At 54.7% G+C, this 17207-nt stretch overlaps 8 protein-coding genes across 8 annotated transcripts; 3 read left to right on the forward strand and 5 right to left on the reverse strand.

Annotated features, from left to right (window-relative positions):
• The first annotated feature begins 25 nt into the window (after window positions 1-25).
• M421DRAFT_415146 (S-adenosyl-L-methionine-dependent methyltransferase) lies at window positions 26-1283 on the forward strand. The gene has a single exon (XM_033590590.1). It carries the CDS (start codon window positions 245-247, stop codon window positions 1121-1123), a length of 879 nt encoding a protein of 292 aa, XP_033454349.1. The 5' UTR covers window positions 26-244; the 3' UTR covers window positions 1124-1283.
• On the reverse strand, window positions 875-2460 carry M421DRAFT_112892 (lytic polysaccharide monooxygenase). The gene is made up of 4 exons (XM_033587217.1): window positions 2008-2460; window positions 1469-1958; window positions 1331-1418; window positions 875-1283 (listed from the first exon to the last, which is right to left on the reverse strand). The coding sequence occupies exons 1-4, from the start codon at window positions 2081-2083 to the stop codon at window positions 1236-1238; spliced, it is 702 nt and encodes a 233-aa protein (XP_033454350.1). The 5' UTR covers window positions 2084-2460; the 3' UTR covers window positions 875-1235.
• Window positions 2461-2838: 378 nt separating this feature from the next.
• Window positions 2839-3556, reverse strand: M421DRAFT_261 (Nnf1-domain-containing protein; the record flags this gene model as incomplete). The annotated part of the gene is made up of 2 exons (XM_033588694.1): window positions 2839-3118; window positions 3171-3556. 2 exons carry the CDS (start codon window positions 3554-3556, stop codon window positions 2839-2841), a joined length of 666 nt encoding a protein of 221 aa, XP_033454351.1.
• Window positions 3557-5060: 1504 nt separating this feature from the next.
• Window positions 5061-5605, reverse strand: M421DRAFT_262 (uncharacterized protein; the record flags this gene model as incomplete). Its single annotated transcript, XM_033588698.1, has 2 exons — window positions 5061-5387; window positions 5564-5605. The coding sequence occupies 2 exons, from the start codon at window positions 5603-5605 to the stop codon at window positions 5061-5063; spliced, it is 369 nt and encodes a 122-aa protein (XP_033454352.1).
• Window positions 5606-7339: 1734 nt separating this feature from the next.
• Window positions 7340-8346, forward strand: M421DRAFT_112994 (uncharacterized protein). The gene has a single exon (XM_033587218.1). The coding sequence runs from the start codon at window positions 7543-7545 to the stop codon at window positions 8188-8190; it is 648 nt and encodes a 215-aa protein (XP_033454353.1). The 5' UTR covers window positions 7340-7542; the 3' UTR covers window positions 8191-8346.
• A 1062-nt stretch (window positions 8347-9408) lies between these two features.
• On the reverse strand, window positions 9409-10647 carry M421DRAFT_88129 (uncharacterized protein; the record flags this gene model as incomplete). The annotated part of the gene is made up of 3 exons (XM_033597633.1): window positions 9409-10460; window positions 10511-10583; window positions 10618-10647. 3 exons carry the CDS (start codon window positions 10645-10647, stop codon window positions 9409-9411), a joined length of 1155 nt encoding a protein of 384 aa, XP_033454354.1.
• Window positions 10648-13161: 2514 nt separating this feature from the next.
• Window positions 13162-15642, forward strand: M421DRAFT_51285 (uncharacterized protein; the record flags this gene model as incomplete). The annotated part of the gene is made up of 1 exon (XM_033594917.1): window positions 13162-15642. The coding sequence occupies one exon, from the start codon at window positions 13162-13164 to the stop codon at window positions 15640-15642; it is 2481 nt and encodes an 826-aa protein (XP_033454355.1).
• Window positions 15643-16344: 702 nt separating this feature from the next.
• On the reverse strand, window positions 16345-17184 carry M421DRAFT_88131 (uncharacterized protein; the record flags this gene model as incomplete). The annotated part of the gene is made up of 4 exons (XM_033597634.1): window positions 16345-16444; window positions 16520-16933; window positions 16971-17133; window positions 17178-17184. 4 exons carry the CDS (start codon window positions 17182-17184, stop codon window positions 16345-16347), a joined length of 684 nt encoding a protein of 227 aa, XP_033454356.1.
• Window positions 17185-17207: the final 23 nt, after the last annotated feature.

The following is a 17207-nucleotide window of genomic DNA, read 5'->3' on the forward strand; positions in this document are numbered from 1 at the left end:
GACATGGCTCTATTCGGGCCTATCCGCACACCCGTTCCCTGCGCCCCACAGTAACTACCGACTACATCCGCCGATCTGCATGCAAGTGTAACTGCTTGCAGTAGGTGCCGGCAGACGTGGCATGTCCAACTGTCTAACATGCGCGTTGGCACAAGACGTCACCTGCCATGTGAACCTACAAAGTACACCTCGAAAGTGCACCTTCCTCTCAGAACTCTGCGAGTGAATGCATACCATACACACCATGGCCCAACCCACACCTCATCACACATCTACCTCTTCACCGGAACCATACTGGCTAGGCCGCGCCTCAGACGAACAAAAGCGCCTGCTCAAGCAACACTCGATCTGGACCCGCAGCATCGGCTACCTCCTGCACCCAACAGTCACCTCGACACTCCCCCCCAATGCGCGGATCGCTGACATGGGAACCGGGACAGGTATCTGGCCGATCGAAATGTCCCACGCCTCTCCGCCAACCTACTCGTTCCACGGCTTCGACATCTCGCCCGAGCAGTTCCTGCCCCCCGACTCGCTCCCGCCCAACGTCACGCTCGGGCACGGTGACTTCCTCACCCCGCTCCCGCAAGAGCTGCACGGCACATTTGACCTGGTGAACATCCGGCTGATCATCATCTCGCTGGGGCGCGTCGAAGTCTGGCAGCGCGTTCTTCGCAATGTGCTCGCGCTGCTCAAGCCGGGTGGGGCAATATGCTGGACCGAGGGGGATTTCCTCGTTGCGCGGGGGTTTCGCGGCGCCGGGTTGGAGAGTACCGCGGGGCACCATCTCACGAGGGCACAGGTGCAGTTGAACAGCACCCTGAGCAGGCGATTTGGATATAGTTTCCCGTCCTTTCGGGGGTTGTTTGAGGATGGGGGACTGCAAGGAGTGGAGGAGGATGTGCTGAGTACGGACCGTGACCCGTCACAGAGGAGCGAGTTTACAGATTTGGGGATCGGGGCTGTGTTTGGGGGGCTGCGGAATTTGGCGAAGATCAGGGAGGAGGGATCTTGGGATGAGGAGGAGGTGGAGAGGAGGAGGGTGTCGGCGGTGGAAGATAGGGAGAGTGGGGCGTATTTGAGGTGGGATATACACATTGGTGTTGGGTTCAAGGCTTCGTGAGAATGTGTAAATGGAGGCGCGATTATGTGTGGTAATCATGCTTCATGAATTGGTACATCCTCAATGACCTGGTATCAGAGCGCCCGCTGTCTGTTCTGCGCTGTCTTGGATCTTAACCAGTCCATACAGCAGGGCCCGGGGGCGTGTAGCTCGTCTGACCCTAAGTTTGGTTAGCAGCATGTTTGACCGTGAACACATGCGACTTACACTGTAAATGTTGACCTGCAGTCCCTTCTCGCCGGCTGTATAGGCACCCGGGAACGCAACAAGCGGTGCCGGAGTTCCACTTCCGCCACTGTTACGACATTAACAAGCAAGAAATAGAATCCGTGATGAGGAACTTACCCCGTGACCTGAACCTGCGCGCACGAAATGTAGATCTGAGCACTATTGATAGTACTAGCAGAGTGCAGCGCAATATGCTCAACCCTCAAGAGGTACTCGCCAGACGGAGTGTTCTTAGGAATAGTAACCGAAGCAGTCGCAGCATTGATGCTGTCCCAAGTCAAGGCGCCATTCGCCACATTCGCCTTCTCGGTGTAAATCTTGAACCACACATTCCCACTGCCATCCCAATTAGCCGCCGTCTTGCCAGACGGCACCTTGGCCATGTAGAATTGCAGCGGGCCCTGGTGGAAGATGTTGGGGGTGACTGTGAAGGACACGCTGCCACCAGCGGCAACGGATGTAGTGCTGGCAGCGCCCGTGCCAGGGCTGAGCTCATAGCAGCGGAGATCGAGCGAGGAGACGTCGGTTACGGGGCCGTTGGAGTAGTGGTTTGCGGTTGTGCGGACTGAGGACCAGTCTGCTGTACCGGTTATGGCGGGGAAGAGGTCTGCGGTCGTTAGTGGAGTCTTACAGTACGTGGCAGGTGGCTTGTGTACAATGGCGAGGTTGGAGAGCCGCTGCGTTGACTACCCTAGCTACAAGAGCGAGTGTGAGCGTGGTGGAGAGCTTCATGATAATTCCAGTGTAGCTGAGAATTGTTGTAGGAATGCAGTGTGCCGAACAATGATGAGCAGAAACCGGAGTATGAATGCTATTATATCTAGACCTGCAGCATGTTACACCTTCGGAGATGATCTTGATTGTGCCTTTGTTTCAATGCCTCTCTATATTGTTCATTTTACGCGGTGGTCTCGGGAGTGTTTCGGTTTCGCCGAAAGAGGCAATCTGATATTGACCCCAATATAAACAGATCGAGGACCAGCATCAAGCGGGAGCCACGCGACTCGGCAATAGCGGAATACCGGCTTTTCGAAGCGCGGAGACCGCACGGCAGATTGATTTCGGCGCCATTCGGTATCCAAGGGCTGCTTCCAGGCGTGCTTTAACCAACCCAGTTGCGTCGCTGTAGAAGGAGCGCGGAGCGCGTCGCGCGTGCGCAGTGCCGTGAGAAATGCACTGAAAAGACAGTTGACTCTTCAAGGCGTGCTTTTGGACGTGCTTGGCTTTTCTTTTGACTGGCGGTGGTGGATCCTCTTGGTGATGCCGCACAGTCTGCAGGATCGAGTCCCAGCAAGCGGTCAGCGTCCGGCAGTGCATCTTGCAATCCCTGTTCCTTTCTCTTGCTTTGCATTGCCTTGGCTTCATCCGGTGTTGTCGTTTCTCGAAGAGATCCACCAGGCGCGGCATATCGAAGTATCGCGCAGCGGGCCTGGTAGCTGCAGCTTCCGCGCTTCAGCGAACGTTGCGACTACGACCACTATCCGGCCTCAGGTCCTCATGCCCATCTCGACATGCCTAATTTCGGCGCTGAGGTCCTGGACATCGTCTTGCGCCATCAGCTGGGCGCTGGCCTCCAGGTCGCTCACAATGCTCTCCAAGCCTCTGACAAGCGCCTCGATCTCAGCGCGTTGTGCGGCAACGGTCGTCAGAAGCACGGTGTTCCCTGTCTGCGCCTCTGCAAGCTCAGAATTCATATCCGTCGCCTGTTTCTCGAGGAAGGGCATGAGGTGCGCTAGGTGGATCTCCGAGGGTGTGAGAGTGTGCGGTCTGCGTGCATCTGTCAGCGTCGCGCGCGTGCATTTGGCGTAGGCGCACTCACGGTACAGGGACATGCACAGACCCGCCATTCCCGCTCAACTCAGCGCGCTTCTTCCGCAGCTTTGCGTCTTCTATGCACTGCTCCAGCTCGTTGACCAGCTTGATCACATCCCTCTTCTTCAAGATTTCCTCGAAGTTTACCTTCCAGGTTCGGTCGAGCTGGTCGACAATCTGACTGCGCAACCCTTCCAAGGTCTCGGGCGCATACTGTGCAGCGGTCGGGAAACAGGATGCGAAGTTCTCAGACGAGCACTTGTCGAGCGTGGCCTTCGCGGCTTTGTTGAAGACATTGATGAGACCCTGAGCGCGCGGGCCAGGCGCTTCAGCGACAGGTGGTGCAGGTGCTGGCGACGACGATCGCGAAGGAGAATTCGTAGCGGCCGGCATGGTGGAGTATGAATGTTGTGGCGATGGTGCAGGAGCGTGTTGATCCATTGTTTACCTACAGCTCGCGCGCCGAGGGCTGCTCGCGCTACTGTAGCGGCCCCGCGATGCGCTGCGTTGAGCATCCTTCCTCACGATCGATGGCAAGGTGTGGAACCTTCATAATCTGTTTAAAATCAGATGTTTACAGTAGGATTCATTTGATGCGCCTGTTCCGTAGTCGACTGTATTGGTGTTGCTCTGCGGCGCGTATGCGGTACTTTGGTACGCCAGCAAAGTCCCTGTGTCCACTGGCGAACCAGACGAAGGGATGCAGAGTCTCAGATCGTCGACAAGGCGTCACTCTGATTCGCGAAACATGAAAACAGAACTCCGTCGAACGATCCGAGTACTTCAATCGAACTTCTGTGCTGCATCTGACATGCCAAAAACCATCCCATATCCACGTACCCACACCTCCACACTCCCGGCACATCTCATCATGGCCCTCCCCAAACCTTCCCAAAGCGGCAGTTTGAATCCAGAAACCATCGATTCTAGCGAACGACGTTCGCCCTTTGGCCCGCGCACCAGCCGCACATGCTGCAGCAGACCCTGCGTTTGACAGCTCCTCGCCGAACGCATAGCTGCTCATGACTCATGAGTCGTCGTACTTTGTGTCTACGCCGTCAGGCCACCCACCATCGTCCAGTGTTCACCTGCTCACCACCAACACCCGCGGACGCGCGATATCGTATCTTCTGCTCGGAAGAAATGCATCCGAAAGGGCAAGTGTACGGAAGCCTGTAAGGGGCCGACAACCATGCAGTCCTCCGATCTTCGCCAATTGCTCCCTGCGGCGCCCTGCGGATGGCCGTGTTGCAGCGCATGCGGGATGCAGGATCCTTCGCTGATCAGAGCAACCCTTGTGGATTCCGGATTGTTGTATGACATTGATCAGGTGCGTTTTTGGCACAGATCAGAGTCACCAGACCGGCTTTTGGCGAGGGACCACGAAGAACTGATTCAGGGTTATCAAATTCGGAGGGCGGTGTAGTTGGGCTTGCATGCACGTCTGTCTCCATATTCGGCATTTGGGCATACTGGACCGAGGTGTGAAGTTGAACTGAATCGTGAATTGATGCCCGGCGACCCCATACACCCGCCCACGCCAAAAGCTTGCTAAAATATACATGGCCTGTAACAAGGCTGAAGATCAGGTGTTAGGAAAGTGGTAAAAGCAGAACTCCTGTGGTATAGCGATGAGTGCAGAGTGCAGAGCTGATAAGCCTCCTCCAGTCCTCCAGTCCTCCAGTCCTCCAGTCCTCCGCCGTCCTTGCGCCGTTGGTGGCTGCAGTGCAGTCCACTCCGCGCTTGAAGCGCTGTCTGGGAGTAGTCTGTTCGTCCTCCACAACGCCGTGTGAACAAAGGATATCTTGCATAATGTGATGTGATGTGAACCGTAGCCGAATGTCAGTGCTGTGCGGCAGAAATTTTCGAAATCGATCGCGTGTAGACAATGCGCAGCTTACGCTGGGATCTTCTTCTCGCTGAGGCCCTTGTTGGTGAAAACGGCGTCCTGGCTGGACATGCGGCGGTCAAGCGCGCGCTGCACCTTTGCGCCCAGTGCCAGCTTGCTCATGTCGGCCGTCTTGTTGTCGCTGGGAATGTAGCGCTGCTGGACGAGGCGCTTGTCCTCAAGGCGCTCGAACCCAGCGTTCCAGGTCTTGATGTCTTGTGACTTGGGGTCGCCGGCTGTGGAGGCATCTGACAGATGCGACGGTGCAATTGAGGGTGTGAGGGTGGGAGTAGCGCTGTAGGTAGACATGCGGGTAGAGGCACGGTTGCCGGCCGACTGCGGTTTGGATGCGTTAGACTGTGGTTGCGACATGGAAGTGGTGACTTGTAGCGTGGTAGTGGAAAAGGACGGGACAACGGTGCAGTTTATTCGCAGAGCAAAGCGGCGTGTGGCAAGCATCGACCCAGAGGCAGGGGAGGCGTGAAACAGACGGTGGGTACGCAATGACTTACGCTGGCCAGCATGGGTCGCGAGGACTCCAGCGAGTTTGTCATAGTGTGCTGGGTAGGCGGCGGACGAGCTGGGTCTTGCCGTGTTTTTTGGTAGAGCAATACCGGGCGAGATAGCTTGCAAGTCAGCTCTGTGGCGGCACAGCACTGCGATTGATCGGCGGAGCGGGCGAGAGATTGTAAAGCAAGCTGCGCTGGAGCGGCGCTGGCAGTCTCGGGGTGAAGGGCTGCAGCGAAAGCGTGCGAGCCCGTCTGGTCAAACAGCCTGTGCTCGTTTCAGAGGGCCCAGAGCGGCAAGGGGGCGTCGATGAACGAGGATGAGACCCGCGACCAGGGGCCCTGCCGTCCTAGCTAGTGCACGTGTAGACCAGGTGCAGTAACCGCAGTTGCAGCTGCAATTGTAATGAGCACGTCTAGATGCAGCCTCGACTTATCGCAGCGAGCGTGGGTGTGTTGTGCTATCGCGAGCGTGCTCGAAGGGAGGAAGGTAAACACAAGTCACGCCGCGAGGAAACGAGCTCCTTTTGACGCCTGCCGGCTCTGAGACGGCATGTTGGGGACTTACCATGCATGTCGGTAAACTGAGCTCCATGCAGCGCCCTCCCAGACACCGACCCAGGGGCTCAACGCACTCGCTGGAGGATTTCTGCCCGTGTAGGCGGCTTCTAGGCAGCCACGACCGGCCCCATCGCCGTTCGCAGCTGCCATTCGGCCATCGCGCTGCGCCCCACGCTCTTTCCACGTGTTTTGAACGTGGTTCCCGCAACGCTTTCCGGCTCAGCGGGGCATGGCCAATGTTGTTTTTCGCTTTCCGCAATAGACACCTCCCAGATATTGCTGCTTGCAGTGAGTGTCCCTTGCGCTATTGTCAAACAACTCGCTTGCTGCACTATTTGCCTCCACAGCTGCGGGTGTCATGAGTGTCAACAGACCTCGTTGCTAGAGTGAGGTTGGGCTGCACCGAGTTCACTGCATGTTCTACTGCTTTCACGCATCTGCAACTAAAATCTAGTTTACCGCCCGCCAGCCAGCCCTCAGAGCATGGTAACACGAAAGCGGACAACGTCCGGTTTCTTGCAGTAGCACGTAAAATCCTTCTCCACTCGCTACTCATTGTGGTGGACCAGTCAAGCATCACGTTCCAATCTCAGACATTCCAACGCTGATCCTCAGGATTGCAGACCTTACCAAGTACCAGAGGGCAGAGCTGGCGAGACAACAGGCTTCGCGATAGCTATCTCTCGGCGGCAAATTCGACACTCGTACCAGACTGTCCGCCCTCAGATGACCGTAGCAAACACTATCCGCATTTCCGCCGACTCCACGATCGTGCCACAGCGCGCGAGATGCGGTTAGATCGTGCTGACCACGTGTGGGCGAAGGCGGTCCCCCTGCATGATCGATGCACATCACCACGCAGTAAGACTCGAATGCGGAAATGGCACTGGACCTGACCGTCTTCTTGAGATCGCATCTGCAGTGCACTCTGCCGCAGCGACGCCTTGAATGCGCATGACGAATAGGTATCCGCAGAGTACAGCCGCCTTGCTGCACTGTACAGTGTACACGCACCATCGTAAGCGTTATGACTTCCGATCGTCACACGCTTCGGCGCGTACCTAGGTACGGAATGCTAGTGGGTGATTCATAATGGTATGCGGAAGTTTCCGTGCTAAACTGGATCATCTGGTGTCAATCTATGGGGATGGGACGGTGCATGGGCAGATTCCAGGCTCCAAGGATGGCGGTCGGGCTTTCTTCTCGGGTCCATGGATCGTGTCAGTGACCCCTTCCTGTCCCTGAGGGCCTGAGAGCGCTTTTCGGAAACGATTGGTGTGCTATCTGAGCTTCACAGACCACGCTTGGGTATCTTGGGCCTCAACGTCTTCGGAGACTGGTCGTGTGTCTCGGGTTTTGCCGTCAAAGATACAGGGCTATACACAGGGCAATCTTGTGAGACGGATTATAGGGACGGCAATTGCATGAACGCATTCAGACGAGCGCTAACGAAGCCTATGAGATTACGGGCTGGTGCATACGAACATGATGGTGCAGCAAAACCGCACAAGATCTACAATGGATCTATCGAAAAGGCAGGCCATATATCAGTACCAACGACTCCCCTTCGAACGCTATCCACCCCATCCCTTCCTCCCTACATTATACTTCGCCTGGACACTTACCCTATTTTACGCCTGCCACTCCCCATCTCCCGTTCCTCTATCAACCCTCCACTTCCTCACCACCTTCAGCCTGACCGAATCCCTCATCCACCCCACAGTCCACCGCTCATTATCCCTGAATCGCTGCAGCGTAACGCTCGTCCTGCAATTGTCTACTCCAACCCCACACCAAATGGCCCGCTATTTAATCTTGCGCAGCGTCGTGTCTGGACGTTGGTGAACCGAGTCCGGATCCGTGGACCAGATTTTCCCGTCGAGAGTTGCGACGAGCATTTCTGCCACGGTGAGCCTGGACTTGTGAGAGAACGTTTGGGGGCGGAAGTCGATGGGCTTGGAGGCCATGAAACGGTCGAGAAGCTTGGACAAGTCGAGGTGAGGGCATATGTAGGGAGGGTCTTGCTTGACGAGCTCTGTGATGATGGATGCGTTCGCGGCCCGGAAGCGTAGTGGTGTATACAGATCGATGAAGTACTTGGCTGCGGCTTCATACTTGACGGGAAACACGCGGTCGAGAGTAAGTGTGTGGGAGTTTAGATATGCTTAGCTTGGGCTTGCCTACCGGTAGCGGCTCCGATGTGCGATGGAAGTCCCAGTCTAACAACATGCCTCGAGTTGGAGGGCGCATCTCTGCTCCAGCTTCTTGTAGACGGTCCCAAGTAATGACCATTATCCCCTATAACTGGACCGGCGTGATGTGAGCGAAGCACCTGCGATCAGTAATCTTGCTCATTCTGGTCCTGTTCTTCACGCTTTCCAGCATGTGCTTGATAAGGAAAATGAGCCAGGCCCCACCGATTCCTTGCAGCCGAAACAGTAGAAACTGGAGACGTCACAGATATCCCCAAAGAGTTTGCTCAAGCCGGTCACACCCAATAATTAAGGTGTACTTTCGGACAAACCCCGCCAATGCAGTTCCCGCCAGATGTAAGTATCTTCGTGCGAGAGGTTCCAAAATTCGCTTTTCCTCCCTTTGGGATCCGCTTTCCTGGAGGCCTTCCGAATGCTATCAGAAAATTCATGAGAGCGTGTAAGAAGAACAATGGCATGGTTAGGTAGGTGGGCTGCTATCTGGAAATGTATCTGTGGGAGGCTCTGAAAAGTCGATGGAACGTCGTCCACTGGGAGCATCGAGACAATGGGTTCTTCGGAGACGCTATCTTTTGGAAGGTCCGTTGCCAGGTGTGGTGTTTGGTGTGATGTCTGCTGAAGCGTCTGGTGCGGTACAAAAAGGTATTCGACTGAGCTGATGTATCGTGCCAAACATGGCAGGAATTAACAATCGGCCTCCTCGAAGAAACTCGCCTCGACCTTTCCAGTAATATGATTATTTAGAGCGGCAGGCACGCTGTTGATGGGGAGTCATCTAAGATGTTCTCCCCAGGGTGTAGGCTTTCGCCATCACCGTGACGACTACATCAAAGAGAGCGGCAAGACACACCAGAAATAATCCAAAGATTTAGAAAGAGAAGAGGAGAGAATATATTGGTGTATTAGGAAATAGAAGCCGGGCTCTGTGGTGCGCAGCGGCATGCACCCTGGAAGGTTTGGGCGCGCCCCACCCCAATACATACAAATACTCCCCTGCATCAAGTGAACCCTTGGAAGGACAGACTTGCAACTTTCGCAATAATCCAAACAGACTTTCGATTACTGCTGCTCACACGGTCAGGTGATATAATGAGCAGTCGTCCCGCGATCTCTGAGGCCCTTGGATGGATCCTGAGTGATATTTTCGTTGCTAAAAGGCACATTCTCCTTCAGATGTCGTCGCTGGTATCGAATCGGCAGTCTTGGGGTGGTAGGGAACTGGCTTGCTACGACCTCTACTGTACGAGATTTGTGATGTTTTGAAGGGCCTCGCTCTGTGCAAACATTGGGACTAAGCGGGTTAAGTTCGAGATCTTCCCGGAAAGAGGATGCGCGAGCTGTAGGTGGTGTGACGTTCATATGGGGACCTGTTGCATTCGGACCGCAGGATCTTGTAGAAGTGTCGACCATTTTACGAGCTTGTTTTGCTGGTAGTCGATTGAAGCCAAGGGTCTCGCACATGCTGGAGACCTGGCGTTGCGAATGAAGCAGATAAGCCGTAAGATCGTCCGTGGACATCTCTGCCTCATGTGCGATGACATTGTTGGGCTTAAGGGCTGTGCAGTTTCTCAGTGCTGGCTCGTCGGGATGCACGTCCAAACTCTCAGCCCCCTCGGTCCTTGTGTCTATATCGCGATCGTCGTCAGTTGCTGACAGCCAGTTCCACACTCTCCCATCTGCCAATGCTGCAAGACTTGGTGAGGCATGTAGCCTTTCAGCCTCTAAATAGATTGAATCATCAGACCACGACTCTGACGAGGATCGAGCAATGGACCCTGCCGATATGCCAGATTCATCTTGACTAGAATGTTGATCTTGAGGCAGTGGTTGATGGGGTCCGAGAGGTGCGTTGCGGCTTTGATGATGCTTCCTTGATGGTGAGAGCTGTCTGGAGACATTTGGCAGTGGGGGGTAGATCACGTCTCGAGGTCGTGGTCGAAGGGCGAGCGGCCGTAGCGGGTCATCGAAGATCCTCCGTATGCATGTACTGTGGCCACTGCGGGCGGGCGACTGTGACAATGCCGCACCAATGCATCGACGCGCACTTGCATTTGCAGTATAGACTCGTGACGCTAGGTGGGGATCTTGATTTCTTGGGAACGGTGGAGTAACAGGTTGCGACGACAACGCTGCAATGAGATCAGCGCTATCGTCTCCATACCACGGTGACTCCACTTACACGCTGTATCCCCGCCCAGATAATCTTCCTGTGGTCCGGCGATCTTGAGGCTGCTGTGGTCTGTAACGGTATCCTAGGATACTAGTTTAGTATGCATCTAACCTCACTTGCGTTGTACGAACGCGCTGTGATGCCATTAGGTAGTAGATGCAGTCGTGATCTAGTCGTATGCGGCGTGGTGATAGTGCCCAAGCGCAATGGTCATTTGCTTGGTCAATGAAGTACAGAAAGCCCGCGGACTCCTTCCGAGTGCGAGCTCGCTACCTGAGTATAGCAGTGACGGCACTTGACGGTTTCGTAGCTTCACTACGATTCACCCATTGCGCCTTCGCTGCGCACGAATATCAACAGGTGCTATCGGATACATTGCTGTGTTGAGCCACATCATCTGACTAGCCAAAGATGAGTTGCATGTGCTGCAGTGGCATCGAACGATACGCTACCATCCTCTTGTCGCGTTTGTTGGCGTAGAGAGGCTGGTGTTGACAGCGAAGGTGGCAGGAAGCGGGCGGTGAGTGGAAGGGCAGTGGCATCGTGGCTTCCTCGACAACAATCAAGCAGCCCCTGCTCAACAGTGCAACTGTTCGGGCCATCTCATTCCATCTACATTGAGATCACTCATTCCTTATATTGTTGTCAAAGTCAGATTCCTCCTTAGCAGATTGTCATCTGAGCTCCCTTCACATTGATTGCAGTTCGTCCTCTCGGATACCCTCGCTTGCAACGGCCCTTGCGAGATGCGTCATCATCGTTACCGGTGCCCCTTCGTATCCACCCGTCGTGGGGCCGTACCTGACCGTTCCTGGACTAGGTAGCTCGCAACCCTCTTTCTATCGACCGGCGTCTGGAGACACCGCTGATCGCTTTTGTGCCGGTGTCCGCTGCAGACAGCAGTCGACGAGCGCTGGTGCTGCAGCTGGGTTCTTCAAGACTTGACAGCTGCCGCACCGTTCAGCCTGGAGAAGCTTGTTGCATGTGCGCACTGCGCACAAAACCTCGGTGCCATCGTGTCTCGAAACACTTATGTGGCCGACAACACCACCGCCCGCGGTCGACTCGCGAGTGCCTCGCGAAGCTACAAGGCGTACGCAAGGCTAAGTCGAAACACGCCAATGTCGGGAGGCCTCTCGATCCTCCCGGCCTCATGCCACCACTTTAAATTGCTGACCGAGAACCCCAGCCCAACAACCGTGGCGCTGACTAGCCGGTATTAGGAGCAACGGACGGCAGTGAACTCTGTCTCAGCCGCACACAAGACCTTCAAGATGTCCAGTCAGAAGCCCATGCAGCCATCGCGCTCCCTCACGAACACCCAGGTCCTCTTGATCGTCTCTGGTGCCATCTCGCCTCGTGCTGCGACGGGAGCATGTGCGCTGCCCGCTAGATGTCGCACGACTTGACGTCCAATAAACTGCTGCCACTGCGGGCCCCGGAGAAGGTCTTCGATTCGTGTTCGCTTGCCGTATTGAAGGTTAAGTCCGTGCGTGCATCTGACTTGGTCCGGCCTTCCCTACGCGTTCCGCCATCAGCCCTGGCTCCAAGGTCTTTGCATTGCGAGACATCGTGTCTCTGCCCTGCGCCGTGCCTCCTTGATCACTCTTTGTTGTCACCGCTGCACGTTGAGTGTCGTTCGCAAGCTTGACGCTCTTCCAGCGCAGCCTGCCTGATGCTTCGTCTTGTATCCACTTTATTTTGTTCAATTTACTTCTCCGCAAAATCAATCCACGATCGAATCGAAACTATCTTGTCTGTACTTAACGGTCAATAGTACGCTTACGAAGCACTTGCATCCATTGCCATCGACAGTTCATCAACATTTGTTTCTTTTGGTTGACGTAATCAACCCTACCAATCGACGTACTTATAACACCTTTCGGGACAAGCTGACACGGTACGTACCTAGCTCTCCATCTCTTGAAACCCGGCCTGTCAGTTGTCCTCACATTGCTGCAACGAGCAACGTCACAAGTTTTTCCGTCACCCTTGCTTGCATTTCTCCGGTCCAGCCTCCCGCCCTTTGTCAGCTTCTCTCATACTGCGGTTAAAGGTATACCACGTTTTGTGTACTTCGGCTTATCCTGCGCCACGGACCTTGATGCCCTTGCTGGCTAATCCAGTACCTGTGTATAATGCGAGGGGCAAGACTGACAAGTCGAGACAGCAGGCTGCCGTAAATCTTAGTACACCTTATCCATCAGTTCGTTGGCCTTTCCTAGTATCGTGTCGCCAAGACTGCGGTTTCGAGCTACCTCCCAGGCAAGGAATATCTACCTTCCGCTGTCGGAACCACCGCCAGGCTTTCGACCATTACTCTTCACGCGCATCATCTGATCACCCGCCTGTCATCTGGTCCTCTCCCTCTTCACTCAGAGGATTAGCTCTACGATTTGAAATCGACCGCCATCATCGACCGCTCCCTGTCCCAAGCCTGCGCATTGACCTGCCGCTGTCTCCAGTTTGGCTTCTTTCTTTCAACAGTCGCACCATCACCGCTTTTGGCCGCTCTCGTATGCATTGCGCCGGTGATCGGAACCCACGTCGAACTTTCACGCACACAAACGATCCCCGTTCGACAGTCTCCATACACTACATACATCGACTTGTGTCAGTCTACAGACACATCCGCCGCCAACATTCCAGCCATACGATAGATGAGCTTCGAACCGACTTTAGCGCCGCGGGCGTATGGCGACGCGCAAGATGGGACCGCCCAGAAGGGTTCTGTGCGGGCAGCGCGAGAGAGGATGCAGGCCGCGCAAATGCGATCTCAACTACCAGACACATCGAAGATCATAGGGCTACCACAACGACCTAACCAACTCGTGTCACACTATGCCACCAGCAGGGACAATGTGTCGCAGCCGAGAACGCCTACAGACCGCAGAGATGATGAGAGCATGCCGTCTCCGCCCCCTCAGTGGCCTCTCCCTGACGACGCCAGTCCAACCATACCGCCCCGTTCGCCCCACCGCTTACGCCCGCCGCAATCCACCATTCGTCCTATATCAGAAGACTATCCTATCCAGCAACTCTCCCCTGGGTCTCCACCTCCGCTTTCTCCGGATTACCTCCAGCCTCCTCAATTCAACCTGCGCATATCCAACAAGAGTACTGACATGTACTCGCCAACATCGCGGCCGTTCTCTGGTGCATCAGAAGCATCGTCACTCGGGTCCATCCCAGACTTTCCCGTTCCTCAGCCGCCTATGCCTACCGTGCAACCGCTTCCTCGTCGTGTTCCAAGTTTAGGCCCACCGCCCTCTTCACGAAGAGGTCCTTCGTCTTACTACACGCAGATGTCTTACGTATCTCCTATTGTCGAAGAGTCAGAGGCTCGTTCGGACACTATAAGATCACGCCACGGTTCTTACGCCTCGAGTAATGTCTTTCCCATGCACGGCGATGATTTCTACCAGAGAGACTACCCACAGTCGGATGATGATGAAACGATACTAAGCGACCGTGGGACAATGTCTCCTGCCAGTGATCATAACGACGAAAGTGGCCTTGTTAAGGAGTCGCCTACGCTCGTTCGACAGGCAAGTCTGGGCCGGAGGACTAAGCCTTCTCTCATGACAATCAAGTCTGTTGATGGTATCAACGAGAAGAAGAACGGCAATATCAAAAAAATAGTGGCCGGCGCCAGTATCGGTGCTGCTGGAGCAGGTGGCTTTTTCGCAGCAAGAGATATGGCACAAGGTTCACCTCTTCGAAGCTCGATCCTGAGCAGTGGTACTGGACTCATCGACCCGTCTCCATCTTCCCCCGGAGGCTCGCTCAACAGCACTTTCCGAAACACCAAATCCACCTCTCCCAGCTACACAGGCGCCGAGTCACCCATCTTCCCATTCCAGCCAGAACCCCGCTCGAATACCCTGGCCGAACGTGTCGGGTTTAGGCGGCCGCCCAGGCTTGACATGGACACTGTTCGAGACGCTGAAGCGCGAGGCAGTCTGACGAGTCTCCCCGATTTGATCCGCAGAGCAACAAGGCTAGCAGCTAATCTCGACCGAGGGAGGACAGCCAGCCGATTGGGTTTAGACTTCTGGGAGGCAGGTGCGCCAGAGCAGAAGAACGTTCGGAAGTCTCAGAACTCGTTGACGGACATGCTTGCAGCATTTCCTCCTCCAGGTCAGGAGACCCCGCAACGATCAGACACCCCGGCTGGCAATGCGATGGCTGAGTGGCCGTCTTCAGGAGGAGCAGCAACACGCTCTGGAGGCGCAGACCAAGGCTACAGTAACGAAAAGCCGGTCAAGAATCGGCGGAGATGTTGCGGTCTTCCGCTATGGACCTTCATCACGTTGTTGATCGTTCTCCTAGTCATCATAGCCGCAGCTGTTATTATTCCAATTGTCCTCGTGGTCATTCCGAACCAGAATAAGAGCACCAACGCTGCCCAGGACAGTCAGAGTAACAACACCGTTCCTAGCGCCCCAGCTCCAACATCGGGCGCTGGCGGCAATTCTGATAATTGTCAGAATGGGGGTGTCGCCATCCAGAACGGAGATCAGTCGACTACCTGCGTGTGCATCAACGGCTTCACCGGAAGCACTTGCAGTACTAACGATCAGACGGGATGTACGACAACCAGCATCATGGGTACTGCGAACAACGCGACCGTCGGTTCCGGTATCCCTCGAATTGTTCAGAGCGCGACCGAGGACTTCAACGTGCCTCTTAATGCAACTCGCATCCTCTCGTTGTTCTCGAGCCTGTCACTCAGCTGCGCGGCTGAGAATGCCCTCATTACGTTTAATGGCCTGACATCCCGCTCTGTTTCGATTGCGGACCTGTACTGCAAGCTCGGAATTCCACTTTCCACCCGCTCGCTACCCACCCTGCTCTTGCCGCACCTAGCTGGCCAAGTCCAGGCGCGACAGGACGCCACTCCTATCTCCAGCAACACGACCGCTGTCGACTTCGCCCGGGTAGGTGTGCTCTTCGCACTGCAACAAGACGGTAAACTTGACACTGCCGCCACCGCACAAGAGAGCGTTCAAGACTTCCTCACCGGCAACCGCAACGGCAACACTAACAAGAACACTGTCGACATCGGCCCTTTCACTCTCGACCTCGTCGCCCTCACCATCAAGTTCGACAACGGCACTACCATCGGCGCCAAGTCGTAAAAGTTGTTTCATCGGTTTTGTTTTCCAGCACAGCGATACCCGCATACATGCATCCCCATCCTTATCGCGTTTCCTTTACTCGTTACCACTAGCATGTACGATATAGCGTTGCGTCTCTCACACGACTTACCTTTTGATACCCGTCTTGAAGACGATCTTTGACTTTTTTGGGCTGGATCTAATGTTTACCTGGGGGTTGGGATAAATACCCGATGCTGAAGAGCTATGATGTTTTGGTGGGGCGGGGGTAGTTGTGTTACAGAGTGCGTAAGCACAGAGAATGAACAGAAGAATCACAAAAATCGCGAGACTGTACTGCTGCGTGTTAGGCCACCTCCAAGTGACCTGTGGGCGCTCCTTCCCAAGAATAGAACTAGGCACGTGCAAGAACAAAGCAATACGTTCATCGTTGCTTCCTTCTCAATCTCGCTACAAACTGTTCACGAGCGTCACAATGACAGCCAACAGAGCTCCACCGACACCCACAATCCACAAATCCATTCCAAACGCTCCCTGTATGTAAGCCTTTTCCTTGGTCCATACCACGCCGTAAATTGAACTTGTCATTAAGAGGTCTAAGACGAATCTTGCCATTATCTTGGGGCTCCAGTCTTCCTTGTAATAGACGCCCCAGCCCTCAACGGACCCCTCAGATTTCCCAAATGAAGGACCCCGTGTACGTCTTGGAAACCTATCAACTATCTATCTGCTCGACTCGTGTGGCCCACTCTGACAGGTGAACAGGGAGAGGAGGCACTGATATGGTATTGGCGGTAATTTTATCGGTGGAACTGACTGGCATCTGTATTCGGCGGTCTCAGGGCTTCTTCTTGTCCTCGGTGGAAGACATCGGCAGGGCCCACTAGTCAAGACGCACGCTCGGTCATGCGGTATCACGAACACGTCGTCGCCCATCATGTCGATTGTGAGGGTCAAACCCTGATGCCACGTCTGCCACGTCCTTGGGGGCTTTGTTACTGGTCTACTGACGTCCGCAGCTTCTGTCGACCTTTCTGTCTCCTTCAATGGACTCTGAAGTCCTAACATTATAGCTCTTGACGCGTTTGGCATGACAAAGTTCTGCACGCGCGTCTGAAGTGTCACAAAAGCGGAACTTCCGATCAGAAACTGACGGAGCATCTGCAGATCGTCAAAATCCTTATCGTCTACAATCAATGTCCCAATATTATCATCTGAAGGCTCGTCGTCAGCAGACCTGTCGTCAGAGTCTTGAGTATTTTGGGGTCGATATCTGTCGACGATGACTTGGCTAGGTGCTGTGCCCTCATGGCTACCAGACGTGAGGCAAAGAACTCTAGTCGTTCTACGTGTTCTTCGCTGAGTTCTCTGGCATAGGATTTGAAGACCTGGTATAGATTTCGTTGTAGTCTTTTGGGCCGATAGAAGCATCGGCCACAGCATGTTGGTACAGCGTGACTAAATCCTCGTCTTCTTGGGGAATATTCAGAAGCTCTTGGTGGCTATCGCAATCTGTGTGGCGGAGCACTCAGTACTTCGCGATAGATCCGTTGCACCTGACATGATTGATCCGATCGAGACGAAGC

Source organism: Didymella exigua (genome assembly GCF_010094145.1).
Source record: "Didymella exigua CBS 183.55 unplaced genomic scaffold M421scaffold_1, whole genome shotgun sequence".
NCBI lineage: Eukaryota > Fungi > Ascomycota > Dothideomycetes > Pleosporales > Didymellaceae > Didymella > Didymella exigua.

Coding starts and splice junctions, on each gene's coding strand:
- M421DRAFT_415146 (XM_033590590.1), top strand. CDS start 245: ATGGCCCAACCCACACCTCATCACACATCTACCTCTTCACCGGAACCA.
- M421DRAFT_112892 (XM_033587217.1), bottom strand. CDS start 2,083: ATGAAGCTCTCCACCACGCTCACACTCGCTCTTGTAGCTAGGGTAGTC. Junction 1,959..2,007: donor GGCTCTCCAACCTCGCCATT/GTACACAAGCCA, acceptor TAACGACCGCAG/ACCTCTTCCCCGCCATAACC. Junction 1,419..1,468: donor GCGCAGGTTCAGGTCACGGG/GTAAGTTCCTCA, acceptor ATGTCGTAACAG/TGGCGGAAGTGGAACTCCGG.
- M421DRAFT_112994 (XM_033587218.1), top strand. CDS start 7,543: ATGAACGCATTCAGACGAGCGCTAACGAAGCCTATGAGATTACGGGCT.